The 15,832-nt window shown below is 41.1% G+C and overlaps 1 protein-coding gene across 1 annotated transcript in view; it reads right to left on the bottom strand.

The window, feature by feature from the left end:
- Nucleotides 1-1,610: 1,610 nt before the first annotated feature.
- LOC145406438 (uncharacterized) overlaps nt 1,611-15,832 on the bottom strand; it is a 23,859-nt gene continuing 9,637 nt past the window's right edge. Inside the window, exons 2-7 of the mRNA XM_080277594.1 lie at nt 10,531-10,726; nt 8,556-8,750; nt 7,301-7,399; nt 5,156-5,233; nt 4,110-4,205; nt 1,611-1,763 (exon numbers count right to left, since the gene is read on the bottom strand). Of these exons, the coding sequence (XP_080133720.1) occupies nt 1,611-1,763; nt 4,110-4,205; nt 5,156-5,233; nt 7,301-7,399; nt 8,556-8,750; nt 10,531-10,726 (817 nt within the window). The remainder of the gene's footprint in view (nt 1,764-4,109; nt 4,206-5,155; nt 5,234-7,300; nt 7,400-8,555; nt 8,751-10,530; nt 10,727-15,832) is intronic.

The following is a 15,832-nucleotide window of genomic DNA, read 5'->3' as shown; positions in this document are numbered from 1 at the left end:
GTCAGGTTGATGTGGTCGACCATTTTATTCTGCTCAGTTATAATTATCGTGGAAAACAGTTAACTTCTTCAGTATAATAAGGTCTACAGTACTGTATGCTGCATATAATAATAATAATAATAATAATAATAATGATAATAATGTTGGTGGTAGGTGTGGGCGCTCACCATCTACTCACTGAATGTAATGCTTCTCTCAGGTGACTGCCCTTTCTTTTCTTCCTCCCAACTTTCCTTCCTTCCTCTTCTTTCTCTCCTTCATTCTTTCTCCTTCCTTCACTCTGTGGGTAGCTCTACGCTGAGTGACAAGCCAAATGATTTCCTGACTTATAAAACCTACATCATAGTTAGATGAAAGTCAGAAATGTGATACTTAAGGAGCAGTTCATCATAACAATGTCAAGACTGCGTTAGGCCGACATCATAGCTGTTGAGATAGCGGTTTGCTATATGTAGCACTTATGAGTTTTGAAAATTAAAGAAAAACAAACAAACAAATAAACAGCAGAGAAAAGACGTAGCAAAAAATATAAAATTACTACGATATTTTTCTTAAATGTTTTCGGCGAAAAATCGACTGATTAATGTCAAGTTTTAGGAATCATTTATTTACCACTTTTACTGTGGACGAGGGCATGTTGCCTCACCACACCATCCTGTAAACAAACACTGCCACCGCCAGCAGAGCGTGGAGAACTCCAACAATACGATAGAGAGACTCACAAGTGGTCGTCACCACTACAGAGTTGCAGTTTTCCAGTTGCAAGGTAAGGCAACGTAAAAATAACTTTCATTTCTGGCGTGAGAGACTTGTTTGTTGCCGTTGGTCTACAGTAGTTAGGGTCTCCCACGCCAAGTGTCACAAAAATTATGCCCGCACGGTCCAAGCGGTATCTCTTTGCCAGTTCTGCATCACTTAACTCATGAAGCACATCTTCCTGTCACGAGAACGTCTTGGTTTACGGTGGCGAATTTGTTGTGGTGTGGCGGCCATGTTTTGACGTTATGGTAAGAGGCATTAGCCGCGTCCTAAGCGCTGTGTCTTTAGCAATGACTTAGGTCGAACATAAGGAGTTGATGACTTGCTATTGTGAATTTGGGACAGACTTTCGCCTTATGATGCTGTCTTAATGTTTTATAAGTACGGGTTCTGTACTCCAGGAAACCATTTACAACGCTGGGTGGTAACCATATAACCAAATTATGGCACCAGGTGGTTTAGTGGATAATTAAGACGCTCCAATCGGATTGAGCCTGTGCAGGTTTTTATCCAAGGGATGGTTGAGGTTTATTGCTCACTTATTGCCACTCAGGGAGTAGTAAGGCTGGTCACTCAAATGTCAGGTCCAACTTGCCTAGCCCCGGACTCCTACGCTCCTCATGGGGCAACACAGGATTAGATGATGATGATGATGATTATAATTATTATTAGTACGAAGGTGATGATGATAATGGCCGCTTCGGGATAGCAGGCAGCTATTCATCTGTTTGATTTCTTTTCACTCAAGTGACCCATGGTCTTCACATTCGAACTTAACCTGGATATACGCAGTACCTGCCATCTTAGAGAGAGAGAGAGAGAGAGAGAGAGAGAGAGATTCTCCATTGGGCCTACACGACCTTCAGGGTAAATTCGGTGTTGTTGTAGATCATGTAGTGTAGACTGTTGAGTGTCACCTGGGTGTAGCCATGCTGTAGGAGGTTTTTGCGAACCGCCTCTGTATCGTAGAACTGCGTCGCCTCTTTGTCTTGGTACACGATGACCTGGGGAGAGACGGAGAGGCGGGTGAATAGTTTTTTTTGCTTCTTCTGATGTGTTATACTGTAATTCTTAATCTCCTACAATTGGAGACTTTTTTGTACCTTCAAAGGACCGTCAAATCTGTGTGGTCTTTATATTTGTAACTTTGTGTAACTAATTAGTGTAATGTAGCCTGGTGAATGTGACCAATTTTAGCCATGCTTATGAAAGTTATTGTGCACTGTCTCGGTAGTCAAACCGCGCCACCTTCCTGTATTAATATAGGCTATTATGACCTGGGGAAGAAGACGGAGAAGAAGGGTCAGGTAATGCCTATCGACTGCACGAGGGTTAGTAACCCCTTCAGTATGAGGATGTAATTCTCGTTTTATTTTTGCCATCTCCAAATCTGAGGGGAGACGTCTGGCAGGGAAGACGTACAATAAACGAATGCCATTCTGCTTACGAGAAAATATCCAAACTGGAGGGGTTAGATTTATCATTCATTAACCTTTCCTCTAAGGTGCTTTCCCAAGACAAATAAAATCGCCTGGTAGCAGTAGAATAAAATAAACGACATCCTCTAGCAGAATGTATTGAAGTTTATCCAGTTAAGAGTAGGGGAACAAGACTGTTTTTACTCTTAGATTTTCGTTCTTTTGCTGCTTATTTCACGTATCTCTGTGGCAGGAAGAGAATATGTTACCGTTCTACATACTTTCCATTGCAGCACTTCTTTGCGAGAAGCATTATGATCTAATGCTTGTCTATTGCAACAACTGATCATTCAAGATGGAGGGATGGCAGTTTTTGGTCAAGTTAGAGTAAAAGGACTATAGTTCACTTACGTCCTACAAAACGGGGAGGACAATCAGTAGCCTATCTTAGGGCCGTATAATTAACCCCTGCAGTATGATGTTATTTCCTTTTTATTGCGTACTTGCTATCTTCAGGCGATTTTATTAATTTTGCAAGCCGCCTTGAATTGAAAGGCTAATTAAAATAGAATCTATCTTCTCCAGTTCGAAACATTTATCCTGAGATGAGTACACTCGTCATGAGACAGTAGGGATAAATTAGATAAGACGAACTTGTGCTGAAGGCGTTAAAATACAGAGCATTAAGGTGTGGACAACCCCCCAGTTTTTCTGTGATAATTTATGATGCATGTGGGGATGTTAGAACGTGTTTGACCTTTCTGTATTGTTGCAGATCGCATTTCATTATAGGCGTCCCATAAATGACCGCCAAAATGTAAGGATTGCCTACACCTTCGCGCACTCAGTTTTAATAATACAGTCGCATCCGCTGGAACAATGCGCCACCTTGGATGAATTTTTACTTACAGCGAAAACAGGTTCAGCATGTGTATAATCTGTATGTTAGGCCACTACGAAACAATATTTTCTTATTTATAGCCTGTCCTTACCATCAGTCAGGCGTGTAATCTAAAACATCATAAAATTATTCCTAGAGTCTGATAGTGGATATTGGGGGAAATCCGCGCATCAACTTCTTAAGGAGCAGTGGAACGATAACTGGCGATTTCCCTTTCATTTACTGTGGGTTTAACCAGTCCATGTCGATGACGGTTTTCATTCTTACAACTTCGTCTTTTTTTTTTTTTTTTTGTTTTTTTTAGGGAGAGAGAGAGAGAGACTTTTCATTATGAAGGATTTAGATATAGCCTTCAGTAATACACTCAATATGAGAGGCCTGTCCTAATGATAAAGTCGTCTGGAAGTAGCAAGAGTAACAGGAAAAGTCTCGTGATTCTAGGGGCCAATAGCCTTACCTGGCACATGAACTTTATAAGTAACAATGACACTTAACTAGATAATTTTATTGTTTTGTGTTCTGAACTTTATAGCAAAAAAAAAAATAAAATAAAATAAAATAAAATAAAAAAGCTCACAAAAAAATTTCAATCCTTTTGAATTCTATGGTCGTATTAAATTATTGTATAAAACCACCACAAGACGATTTTGTTCAGCCAAGGAATCTAATATTCAGAGGGTTGAAAACAATCCCGATTAAGTTAAGGACTTCCGGAAATTCCCTCAACTAAATAAGATGATCTGGATTTAGCTTGAATAAAATTTTAAGTAAGTCCATGGGAAGGAGAGGATTAACTCTGTGAATCGGAATTACGCCTTTTATAGTTTATCCTTACAGATATTAGTCAGTTATATACAATTTAGGAAAGAACTCTCGTAATGAAGGGGTTTAATAACGCTATATGTAACGCCTACTGTTCGAAAATTGTCTCCAACTGACCACCCCACCGAAAGAAAAACAAAAAAAGGAAATGTCAAAAAAGAAAAGAAAAACTCCATCTTCCTAAAAACTATCCAAACTTTTTGACTTACTTTGACTTTGATTGGATAGCCGAGGGCCTTGTTGAGTGCCAGGAATTCATACGTCATCTCGTAACCCCCGCTGAGGTCGAAGAGCAGCAGGTCAACCTTGGGGAGAATGTACCCAAGCTTACAGGCGTATACTTAATCACTTGAATCAAAGATCTATTGTATTGATCTGTTTTGCTACGTACAGATGATACTATTCATCTTAGGGGAGGCGTTAAAGCTTATATCTAACCTCTCCAGTGGGGTCTCCCAAACTTAAGAATATCGTCAGTAGGTAGCAAGAATGAGATAAAGAGTGTCACCTGATTGAAGGAGTTACAACAAAGCCCTGTCTCCCACCACTACGAATGTTGTGGGAAGGATGTATTAACAGTACTATGAAAACACTAGACAAGGAGAAACTATTATCACTCTTGCTAGTGAGGTGCACACACATCCACTCACTCGTCATTCAGGCTCTCCATTTCTGAATCTGGATTATACGTAGTACCACATCATAACGTTCTAGAGTAAGCACTACTAAGACTTCCGGTACGGTGGCTATGTCAGACAGGAATCATTTATCAAGGGAGAACCATATCACAACAATGAAATTCATTCTTATTTCCCGTTTACAAATGCGTCAGTAGGATCCATAAATACGAAAACGAAAGTGCAAGGATACCAAGGTTCCAGACAGAGTGCCCAGTGAAACAAACCTCACAATCCTGCACTGATTATTGAAGGTTTCGAATTTCAGGGCTCCCCCTCACAATTATATATCCTCTGCTCAGTGTCCTTGTCCCAGCTTTTGTAATATATACACCATTCTGTTGTTTGCCAGGTAAAAAAATACCAGTAATAATCACGAACCTATCCATATATACATCTACCTTCCATGTATGTCCTTAGCCAGTTCTCATTTCTTGCTTCCTTACCTGACTTTCTCACACATTCACTCACCATATCCACCCTTGTTCCAATATGCCTTCCACACTCTCAGACATGCAGACTCACTCACATACATCATTTTAACTGTTCACATTTCCCTGTTTCATCTGTCACTGTACCTTGTGGAGTGAGGCGGCCTTGAAGAGTGAGAGCAGTGGGTAGCAGGTGGCGTTGACGACCTCACCGTAGTACAGATCCTGCGCACACACAGATTTTTTTTAGGTCCTGCGCACATACCGTTCTTTGGTATTCGCATTTTACACCCAGTTTCATAAGTGAGCAGTTAAATGACATCAGGGATCGTAATTCTTGTGAGAGTTTCAATATTTCTAAGCATGTCTTCTGATGCGACGTAATTTGCATGTCGTACTTTGGTGCCTCTACAAAGTGAAATTATAAATTCTAGGTGTGTGGGAATTGATTATTGTTATTTTTTTTTTTACGTACCTGCATGATTCACGCCGCTAAAGGGTCAGACGGTCGTGGTAATTTTAAGGAACACTGTCATTCATCATTTTTATTATTGCTTGCGTTGAGTAGTCGGTTTTCGCGCCTCCATATCTGAATCCAAGTCTGACCCTTAGTTACCTTTCAGTGCAGTGAGTGAGGAACATATTCTAGGTGGCATAGGAGGCTTCGTAGCACCTCTTCTTCAGGAATGTATTTTTCATAACACTCCTTTATAACGTCACATACTTCATTGAGGCAATTTATGTTGATACTAAAAATACATTAATAGCTTATAATAGAAAAATGAAGATGTAATATTTATTAAAAGACCGCCAAGAAAAAGGTGCCGGCGACTGCATTTACAGATGAGTACTGATCGTCATAGCTTTAGGTTGCCTTGTTTATGTTGCTTTTTGCTGTTACTTCCTCAGCAAAATAAATATTATCACTTAAAACATCATTGATATCTATAAAGCTGATCTGCCAATTCCTCCAGTATACAACACCAAATGTATGAAACAGTCGTGGTATTGTGGAACACCCTTGTCATATATAAAGAACCTCCCGTACCCGTAACCACAATGTAGCACAACAAATACAGACACAACTAGAAAGCGCTTAGAGAGCCCATACTTCCGCCAATGCCATTGCTATTAAAAAGGATCCGGATCCGGGTTCGTGCATATAGGATCCGGATCCGCCCCAAAATGTAATAAATTCTTTCTTGGTCCATGACCCACCTTCCCACAAAATTTCATTGAAATTCCTGAAGAACTTTTGGGGATACTGTGCAGGATACTCCGGATCCGGATCCGCCACAAATTTAATAATTTTTTCCTTGGCCCATAGTCCACCCTTCCACAAAATTTCATCAAAATCCATTCATAACTTTTTGAGTAATGCGGCTAAGAGACAGACAAATAAACAATTAAATAGACAAACAAACCAACGCCGGCAAAAACATAACCTCCTTGGCGGAGGTAACAATATGATCCATGGGTCCTTAAGATACTACAGGCTTTAATAATACAGTACTTGACTCTGTTCACTGTAACATGACGTAAAATTGCCATCTCTTAAACCTGAATCCTAAGTTGTAGCATTAGATTAACATTAAAATACGATGCTAGTCAAGAAGTAGTGCTATGGAAAGCATTTCCTACCACAGTAGTGTCTTTTTCTGCCATTGAGCTTCTTGATAAGCTGCCAAAGAAGAAAATCACCTAGTTAAAATGAATGAACTGTGCCTCCTCTTCAGCAGTCATATCTATTTGTAATACTTCCCAGCAATCAGACAGTATCCTGGGAGGTGTTGTATACCCTCACGAGTCATAATTTCTGCCCACCCTTTACTCCTACCGCTGGCTGAAGGGAAATCGTCGCCAGGATTTGACACTGAAGAAATGCCTGTTGTCCATTGCAAAGCTGGCAGTTCGAAGCTTTGGTAGACTGCACTAGGAACAGCCTGCGTTGAAGCCTAAGACTCTATTTGAAACCGTTGCACTTGCATTGTAGACAAGCTTCCATCTACCGTCAGCTTTCAGTCCTCGTTCTCTGTGATACTCTGTCTATACGTCCTCTTAGCCAGGTGTAAGGGTAGAGGGTTAGCAAAACTGGCTTGAGAGCTTGCTCTCCTATTGTAGCTTGATTCACATAGCTCATGGCCAGAAAAAGGCAATGCTGTGGTTATGCATCCATTCTATGACTCATCTTTGTTACTAGACTGCATATTTTAATGTTTATCTCTTACTACAGGACTTTAAGATAAATTAGAATGAAAAGGTTATAGTAACGTGGTCATGTACTGTACGTACCGTGTGTGTGGCGTACCGGAACAACTTGGTCTGTGAGCGTTGCATCTTATACGTGTCCACGCTGTCATCCGGAGGCAGTTTGTGTCGCACCAAACGTTCCTGGGGGAAAGGGAGAGTCTTGAATTTTATGCCTATCGACTGCACGAGTTGTATTAAGGCAGTTTTTTTTTTTTTTGCCGTCCCAACCTTTCCTTTTAACACGGTCCGCAATGGTCGTTTTTTTAAACCAATATCTTATATTGTATCGCCGAGTAAACGGGGGCAAGAGGGAAACAAACTGAGCGTAGGGAATGGTCTGTTCATGTATTTATATACAATATATGAAAACAGTTTACATAATACAAGAAATTACTGTAATTATACTAGGCTAGGTGACCCATTTCTAGGTAGCTTGTCGAGACTAAGACAAGGTTAGCGTAGGGGGCGACTTCCCTTCACCAAATCTTCCAACAGAAAGTGGCGGGAAAAACTGCGGAGGAAAATCCAGAGAACAGTAATATTTTACCGACTTTACTGTTGTTCTGGTGATGGTGGTTGTTGTTGTAATGGTTGTGGCGGCAGTGTGATAATGTTCGTAATGTATATAGTTTTTAATATTTCAAAACATTATTCTTGGTTCTCTGATGCTAATGGTTGTTAGTGTTTTCCTTGATTTAATATTATTCCATATGAATGGGCAGTGCTCGTGCTCGTTTCTTTAAGTTTGGGGTTTCTTTTGCCAGACGCCACGAGTGACCTTAGCAGTTGACATGCGAGGTAATTCTCATCCACCTCTTCGATCTAAAGACGTCTTTTATTGCTTTATTCTTGTTATATCTTTAGGCAATTTTATTACACTTAGGGGAGACCTCGTATAGCGAAGGGGCTAATGAAGGTGAAATCTAACCCTTGCAGTTTGAGAAGTAAATCCAAAGGTGAATAAAATCGCCTGGAGGTAGAAAGAGTAAAATATATAAATGAGGTAACCTTGGTGAAGGGTTTAAATATTAAGACTGGTATGATGTATGTTCAGCTCAATAATGTCGTTTAGCGTTAGTCGCAATAGCATACTACAGATTGTTGTCCTGACCATGAGGTAGGTAATGGGGATAACATCAATTCTCACAGGTCCCATGACACTTTCAACTGAATAAAATCGTCTGTTGGTAGTCGCTATAAAATGCCTTAGACTTGTTTAGACCATGAGAAGTTTAATGGTGATGACATTAACTAGAGCTCTGGCGATCAAGACTGAGTTAGATGAACATATACTTACGGCAGTGAGGTGGGGTGAGGTGGTGAGGCAGGCGTGCAGGACGTGTGAGGACCTGGCGGAGGCTTTTAGCTCGAGGTAGTTGTCTGGGTCGGCCTCCACCAGCATCCCCCTCCACCCCATCGTCGCCTCCAGCCACCACGTGTTGCTCAGCCAATACCCGTCTTGTGCACCGACCTCCACGAACACGCCCTCTTTCTGACATGCACACACACACATAATTCCTGAGCATCTTGGCGGTACCGTACTCTGCTCTTTTCACTTTAACTTTGCTTAGAAATGCCATCTTCAGTACTGATTTCTAACAGTTGATTAACTGTACAGTAGAATATCGTGGTAGTCACGAAGAAGTGCTATGAAAACAATTTAGAGCCGGGGCATTGTCTTTTCTGCCACTGAGCCTTGTCTAAAGCTCTTAAGGGATTAAAATCTGGACCAAATTAATGTGAAAAGTACAACGCACACACACACACACACACACACACACACACACACACACACACACACACACACACACACACACACACACACACACACACACACACACACACACACACACACACACAGGCAGGCAAAAACTGTCGCTCCGCCTTCTAAAGGCGGGCGATAAAAAAGGGGGGGGGAGGAGAGGTCATCAGAGTGAAAGAGTTATCTCTCGGCATTCATATACTGTACTTACACAGCACTGAGCAGGATTGCTCCGTACAATGTTCTTAAGTTTGTCATTATTTTGGCTTTTCGCCCCGAAAATAAATAAGTAAATTAATCACAATATCATCATCATCATCATCAAACTCACGAATCCCTGTCACTCTTTGTTTTTGCCCTGATTTGTAGCAAAGATGCGCTTCTTTTTTCAAGTAAATTCCTTATCCGTTTCATGCATACCTCTCGTTTCTAGCTGTAGCGTCTGCTCAGCGGTTTCGGATTTACAGCTAAATGTCACTGCAGCAGTTATTCCTCTTATACAGTTCCTCCGTTCCAGTTGGAGAGCTTTCGTACCATGTTTTCCCCATTGATAAAATTGAGCTATGTGCAGTTGTATTTTGCAACTGTGTTCAGTTTGAGCAGTTTGTGTTATGGCATGGCCCTAAGTCACTGTAGTAGAAGTTAGAGCACGGATTCTCAAGTAGGCCTGGAAATTTTCGATGAACTACCCTCTCGTAATTTTTTTTTTTTCCTTGAAAGAGAAGGAAAGTGTAGAAGTTTTCCAAGTCTTTTGTCCTGTATGTAAACCAAATCTGTGTCGCGGGAGAAACCAGATTTTTTTTTTTTTTTCGCAAGGAGGACAAGAAAAGGGAAAAGTAGAAGCTGTCCCCCTTTCTGTCTATTGCCAGACGCCTCAATCCCGTAAGGGGTGGGCACAAACAAATCGCCTCCATGTCGCCCTGTCCCCCGCCATTTCATTCTCCTGCTCCCAGCTCAAACCCCCCTCCCTCATATACTTCTCCACTGCATCCCTTCATCTCATGCTTGGCCTCCCCCTCCCTCTCCCCCTCTCCACCTCACTCACATACTCTCTCCTCGTCAGTCTTCCACTCTCCATCCTCTCCACATGGCCAAACCACCTCACTTTGTTTCTCCTAACGCTTCCTATCACATTCACATCCACACCACAACGCTCCTTCACTTCCTCATTTGTCAGCCTGTCTCTTCATGTGACTCCACATGCTCCTCTCAAATAATTCATTTCCACTGCTCTCACTCTAGACTTCTGTCCCTCCTGCAAGATCCAAGCTTCACTTCCATACGTTAGAGTTAGTATCACAATACTGTCATGTAGTAACTTTTTCATTTCCATGCTCACTCCCTTGTTATTTATCACCGCTTTCAAGGAGCCAAAGTAGAAACTGCCAATGATATTTTATCTTCCTGCAAATCAGCATCTTAGTTACGAGGCAGAACTGATCGTAAATCTATTCGTGAACTCGGGGCCAAGACACGGGCTTCCCTCTTACCCCTGTTCCCCACCACTCACCTTGTCTTTGAAAATGGTCCTGATGTAATACTCAATGCTCTTGTAGGAGGGTGTCTCGGCCCAGGGAGGGTGCTGGGGGTCTGGCGTGGAGGACAGGACGTGGGAGTGAGACGGGGGCTGGATAAGGGAGCGTAGGTGCTTGAGGAGTCTTGGGTTGTCCCAGGTAAGTAGTTGTCGCAGTCTCATACGGGCACACCTGGCTACGAGGGGTGAGCGGAAAAATATAAATATTGAGTCATTAACAAGTTGATGGTCAGCTTTTACTAGTACCTGTTTGTTGTTTGCGTACTCCGTTTGTGGTATATTCCTGTTTGTTCCTTTCAGATTAATTGCCTGGCATTTTAGCATGAATTTTAAAGAATGGTGTTGGCTCTTTAAAATTTTCTTGTTTTTACCGTAGCCCATTATTTTATTTTATGTCCAGTATTTTTAACTGTTAAGTGTAATATGATCTGTGTTAGCTTCTCCAATCCTGTTAAGGGAATTGTTGTATCACACATTGTGGGGAAAGAATGGAAATTGAAAGCTTGACCAGAAGAGTGTATGTGGGTGAGGTGAAGGGGAAGACCAAAGGGAGGGGGCCGGGGATGAGATGAGGGATGGGGTGGAGTGGTATATGAATGAGGGTTGTTAACTGCAGGGACTGCAGCCTTCTGGCGAAGGACAGAGTGACATGGAGGCGATTATTTGTGACTTTTCCTTCCGGGAAAGAGGCATCTGGCTATAGATAGATAGATAGATAAACAGGTAGGTAAAAAGGTAGGTAGGGAGGTAGGTGGGTAGACAGATTGATAGATAGACTGTGCCTTGTAATGAATAATTATTTCTTTGCCTCTACATCACTTTCACAACCCCCAAGACTGAATATGTTTGTAGTATCAGATCGCCTCGTGTTATTTTTTTTTTTTCTGTCATGTCTAATTTTCTTCTACGTCTGGTATCAAAGAATGGTGTACTTTTCGAGAGTTAGGTGAATATATCGCGGAAAAACAGAACCGCGAATCCGAGACACACATTGGTTCATTTAAGACTTTGGTTAAGTCTGGATGTTGTAAATAATCTCAACAAAACTGGTAATATTTTTGAGCAGACTGTACCATATATCAGACCATTCGGTTATTGCTCTGTCCCGCCTCTTTGTTCTGTCTACTGTAGGTGCCACAAGTCTCTTCTGCCGTGGTGTTCTGTCGCTGTTTCAGTTATACTGTCGCATTATCGTTTTTGTAACTTTCATATTGCCGCGTCCCTTATAGTATTTTATTCCAGCTAAAGCCAGAAGATATATTGAATTGAGGGTTTGTCGTAGAATCCTGAGCTTTAACAGAGAGGGAGTTACATAGAGTTACATAGATACACAGACCACACAGACCTTACGGTCCCTACGAGGTGGTCCGGCCTTAATCCTAATATAGTGCATAGGAGCAGGAGAAAAGGATAGCACAGCAGAAGGCTCTCTCCCCCACCCTCCAGACCCTCCGGCATTTGCCGTACAGGAAACAAGAGAGGAAGTACGGTAATACCTTGCAGGAATGAAAAACCTGAAGGAATTTTATAGGATGGGCAGAAAGTAGAATAATATGGAAAAGGAAAATTTGGGCATACAGCCACATACTTACTCTATGCATGCATTTTTTTTTTTTTTTTATCAAAAGATGAATAGAATGTTTATTATTTATATTCTATAATATTGTCTGTGTCTAATAGACACATGAATGCAGACGCGAATATGCAATAATTGCTCCATCCTAACTAAACGATACCAATTGCGTCGAGATACATGTCCAGTCTCTTTTTAAACATATTTATGGTACCACTTTCAATCACATTCCCAGGGAGTTTATTCCATTCGCTTACAACAGAGTAAGTGAAGAAGTTTTTGGTTGTATCAAGATTAGCCCTCCTTGCTTGCAACTTCATACCATTTCCTCGAGTTACAGTCTCGGCAATTACTGTGAATAGCATGTTTGAATCAGTATTACTGAAGCCTTTTAGCATCTTAAAACATTCAATCAGTTGTCCCCTGAGTCTCCGTTTTCTAAGAGAGAATAGGTTTAATTCCTTGAGCCTCTCGAGGTATGGTTTATTCCTCAGGGACGGGATTAACTTGGTAGCCCTACGCTGGACCGCTTCCAGTATTTCTATATCTTTAATTAGGTGAGGCGCCCAAAACTGCACTGCAAACTCTAAGTGTGGCCTGACTATGCTTTTGTATAGGGGGATTACAATATCTTTGCTTTCATATGTAAAATGTCTTTTGATGAAGCCTAGGGTCCTGTTGGCTTTATTGGCGGCAGAGATACATTGATTCGAACATTTCAGATCGTCTGAAATTAGTACGCCTAGATCCATAACTAGTGAGGACTTGCTAATGATTTGGCCCTTCATTTCGTAATCATACCTTTTGTTTTTCTTCCCACATTGCAGTACCTGACATTTGCTTACATTGAAGGGCATTTGCCATTTTTCTGACCAGCTGATAATTTTATCAAGGTCATTTTGAAGGCTAATTCTGTCTTCTTCAGTTAATATAGTGTTGCCGATTTTTGTGTCGTCTGCAAATTTAGAAATGAAGTTGTTTAGGCCAACATCGATATCGTTAATATACATAATAAATAGGACTGGTCCCAACACTGATCCCTGAGGAATACCACTAGTCACTGGAGCCCAGTCTGACTCTACTCCATTTATAACGACTCGTTGCTTTCTCTCACTTAACCAGCAACGTATCCACCTATGAATATTTCCGTCAATTCCGAGTGATATTACTTTTGTCATTAGTTTATCATGCGGCACTTTGTCAAAGGCTTTCTGGAAGTCTAAGTAGATTATATCAAGTGACCTGGTACAATCATTCATTTTAAAGTGTATCGTAAAACTCAATTAAATTTGTCACGCATGATCTCCGCTTTCTAAAGCCATGCTGGCTGTTCCTAATTACGTTATTAGTTTCTAGGAACTCAACTATCCTATCTCTAATTAATAATTCGAGGATCTTTCCCAAGACAGAGGTTAGGCTAATTGGTCTATAATTACCTGGTTGATCTCTACTGCCCTTTTTATATATAGGGGTCACGTTAGCCAGTCTCCAGTCTGCTGGAACCTTTCCTTGTTGTAGGGACTTGTTAAAGATAGATGTTAGAGGGCTGCATATTAGAGAGAGAGAGAGAGAGAGGGAGAGAGAGAGAGAGATTTTTAGAAAATTTTGGGTCTTACAGCAGAGTGGTTGTGACTGGATGGCAGTACGAAGATGGTGATAGTGGTGCTGTTGATGGTGATTAGGGTGGTGATGTAGGTTGGTTACCCTCTGCACATGCATCACACACATAACAACAGCCCACAGCAACAGCCATAACAAGGGGAGCTGTCGACTGCACAGCTGAAAAAAAAGGAAAAAGAAAATAAAAAAGTCCTAGCCTCTGCCACGTGTGTCCTGAAGAGGGTCCAAATAGGGTGCAATAAACGCAAAGATATATGAGTGATGCTGGTGAGTTGGAGGGAGGGCAGCCTGAGTGCGGAGGATTATGTGGGTACAATTTCTAACATTTGAGCAACTCACGGTACTGTAAAATCAAAATCCAATCCAATATAATTACCCTTCGCAAAGATTGGAGTCCCGAGGGTAGGCTACGTTGGTCCATAATACTTTTAACCATTAGTAGGTGACGCCTTGTTTTTGCATTTAATTTTTACCGCCACAAGACAATTTAATTCGGCTCCGGAGAGTTCGCTAATGGTAAGGAGGTTAGTATGAGACACCTTTAATCCATTTGTTATTGGAACTATCCCGGAAGCCGAGAAAAATAATCTGACGCTGACATATAACATCTTTTAAAAGAACATCATCGTACTGAAGACTTTAACTCTCCATGGTCAAAGAAGCACAGTTTTATATCAGACGCCTCCACACTATTATATATATCATTAGGAAATTCCTAATAATTCACAGGTTAACCCCCTGCACCACATGAGGCTTCTTCTTAACTGCGTAAATCGTCTGAGGGTATGAAGAATTAGATTTAAGTCGTCAGTGTATTGGAGGTATAAAGAAGCTATCACGGGCTGAGTAGAAAGATGACCAGTAATAGTTCAACATAATAGGGCTTTGAAAGTATGCAGAGCCTTATTATTATTATTATTATTATTATTATTATTGAGCATCGGTGGAACGTCAGTATAAACATGAATCATTATTCATGTTGCACACTCACCTGGCTGTCGTGGCTAGAGGGAATCATCCTGTGAAGACTGCGCTCGTACACACAAATTAATTAAATAAATTCAACTAATTACAGGCGTTGTCTGGTATAGTCAGGGGTGTTTCAAAATATCACAGTTTTTTCCATGCGCTTGGTAGGCTGCTCTACGATAAAATGAGGGAGGCTAAAAATCAGCTTCGTGGGTAATTATGGAACATTAACAGTAGATTATCTTAGCTGTGGACTTGAGAGCAAAAATTAGTTTAAGTGAAAGTGATTTATAACGAAAACTTACTCTAAAGTTACTGAGATTTTGTAACACCTCTTATTTATTTATTTATCTATTTGAGGATGTTAGTTGGTGATGCAGTTCGAGAGAAAAGGACTTACTTTTAAATGAGGCATAATGTCTCCGTTGGCTGTGCTACTCTGGTGACGTCTTAGGCTTTGTAATTAAGCCTGTGTTATGGTACCTTAGCTGCTTAGTAATTTATATTGCCTATAGAAGCACAGCATGAGTCCTTCTTTGGATCTTATCCTCAGTGTATCGCGTTTCTTCTAACGACGGAGAACCCTGGTCCTGTTCAATTCATTTGATGGCCAAGTGTGTTCGTTTTTTTTTAAAATTGATTTTACTAGTAACCAAGGATATCTGTTCTTAACTCAAAAGGTTCACTGACTCATGCAGTCACGGCTCAGTATTCAAGTTGTGGAATTGGTCCAGTTCCGTCAGGTATAAACAAATCGATTATAGTTACTAATATAGACTGCACAGCTTATATCACGGCCCAACCGCAACAAATACAGAGCGAGGAAAAGAGCACACAAAGTTCGTCTACGTGGGGAAGATTTTAGACGGGAATTTTCCTGGTATATTTTCACCCCTGGGTGTGGGTGACTGGTCGGTTGGTTGACTGATCGGGTGGGAGAGGAAGGATTGGTGGGTAGGTGGGTGGTGGATGGATGATGATGATGATAACTGGGGAAAAATAGGTGGGCGAGAAATAGCATGCACTCTTACCTTGGAAATGACGGCAGAAATGAAGAAAGATGAGGGAATATAACAAAACGAAGATGAAAAAATAGATGAGAGAGAGAGAGAGAGA

This window comes from Coenobita brevimanus, chromosome 70, assembly GCF_032717465.1.
Source record: "Coenobita brevimanus isolate Jiangsu-jjx chromosome 70, ASM3271746v2, whole genome shotgun sequence".
Classification (NCBI taxonomy): Eukaryota; Metazoa; Arthropoda; class Malacostraca; order Decapoda; family Coenobitidae; genus Coenobita; species Coenobita brevimanus.
This window is presented reverse-complemented; position numbering and strand designations above follow the sequence as displayed.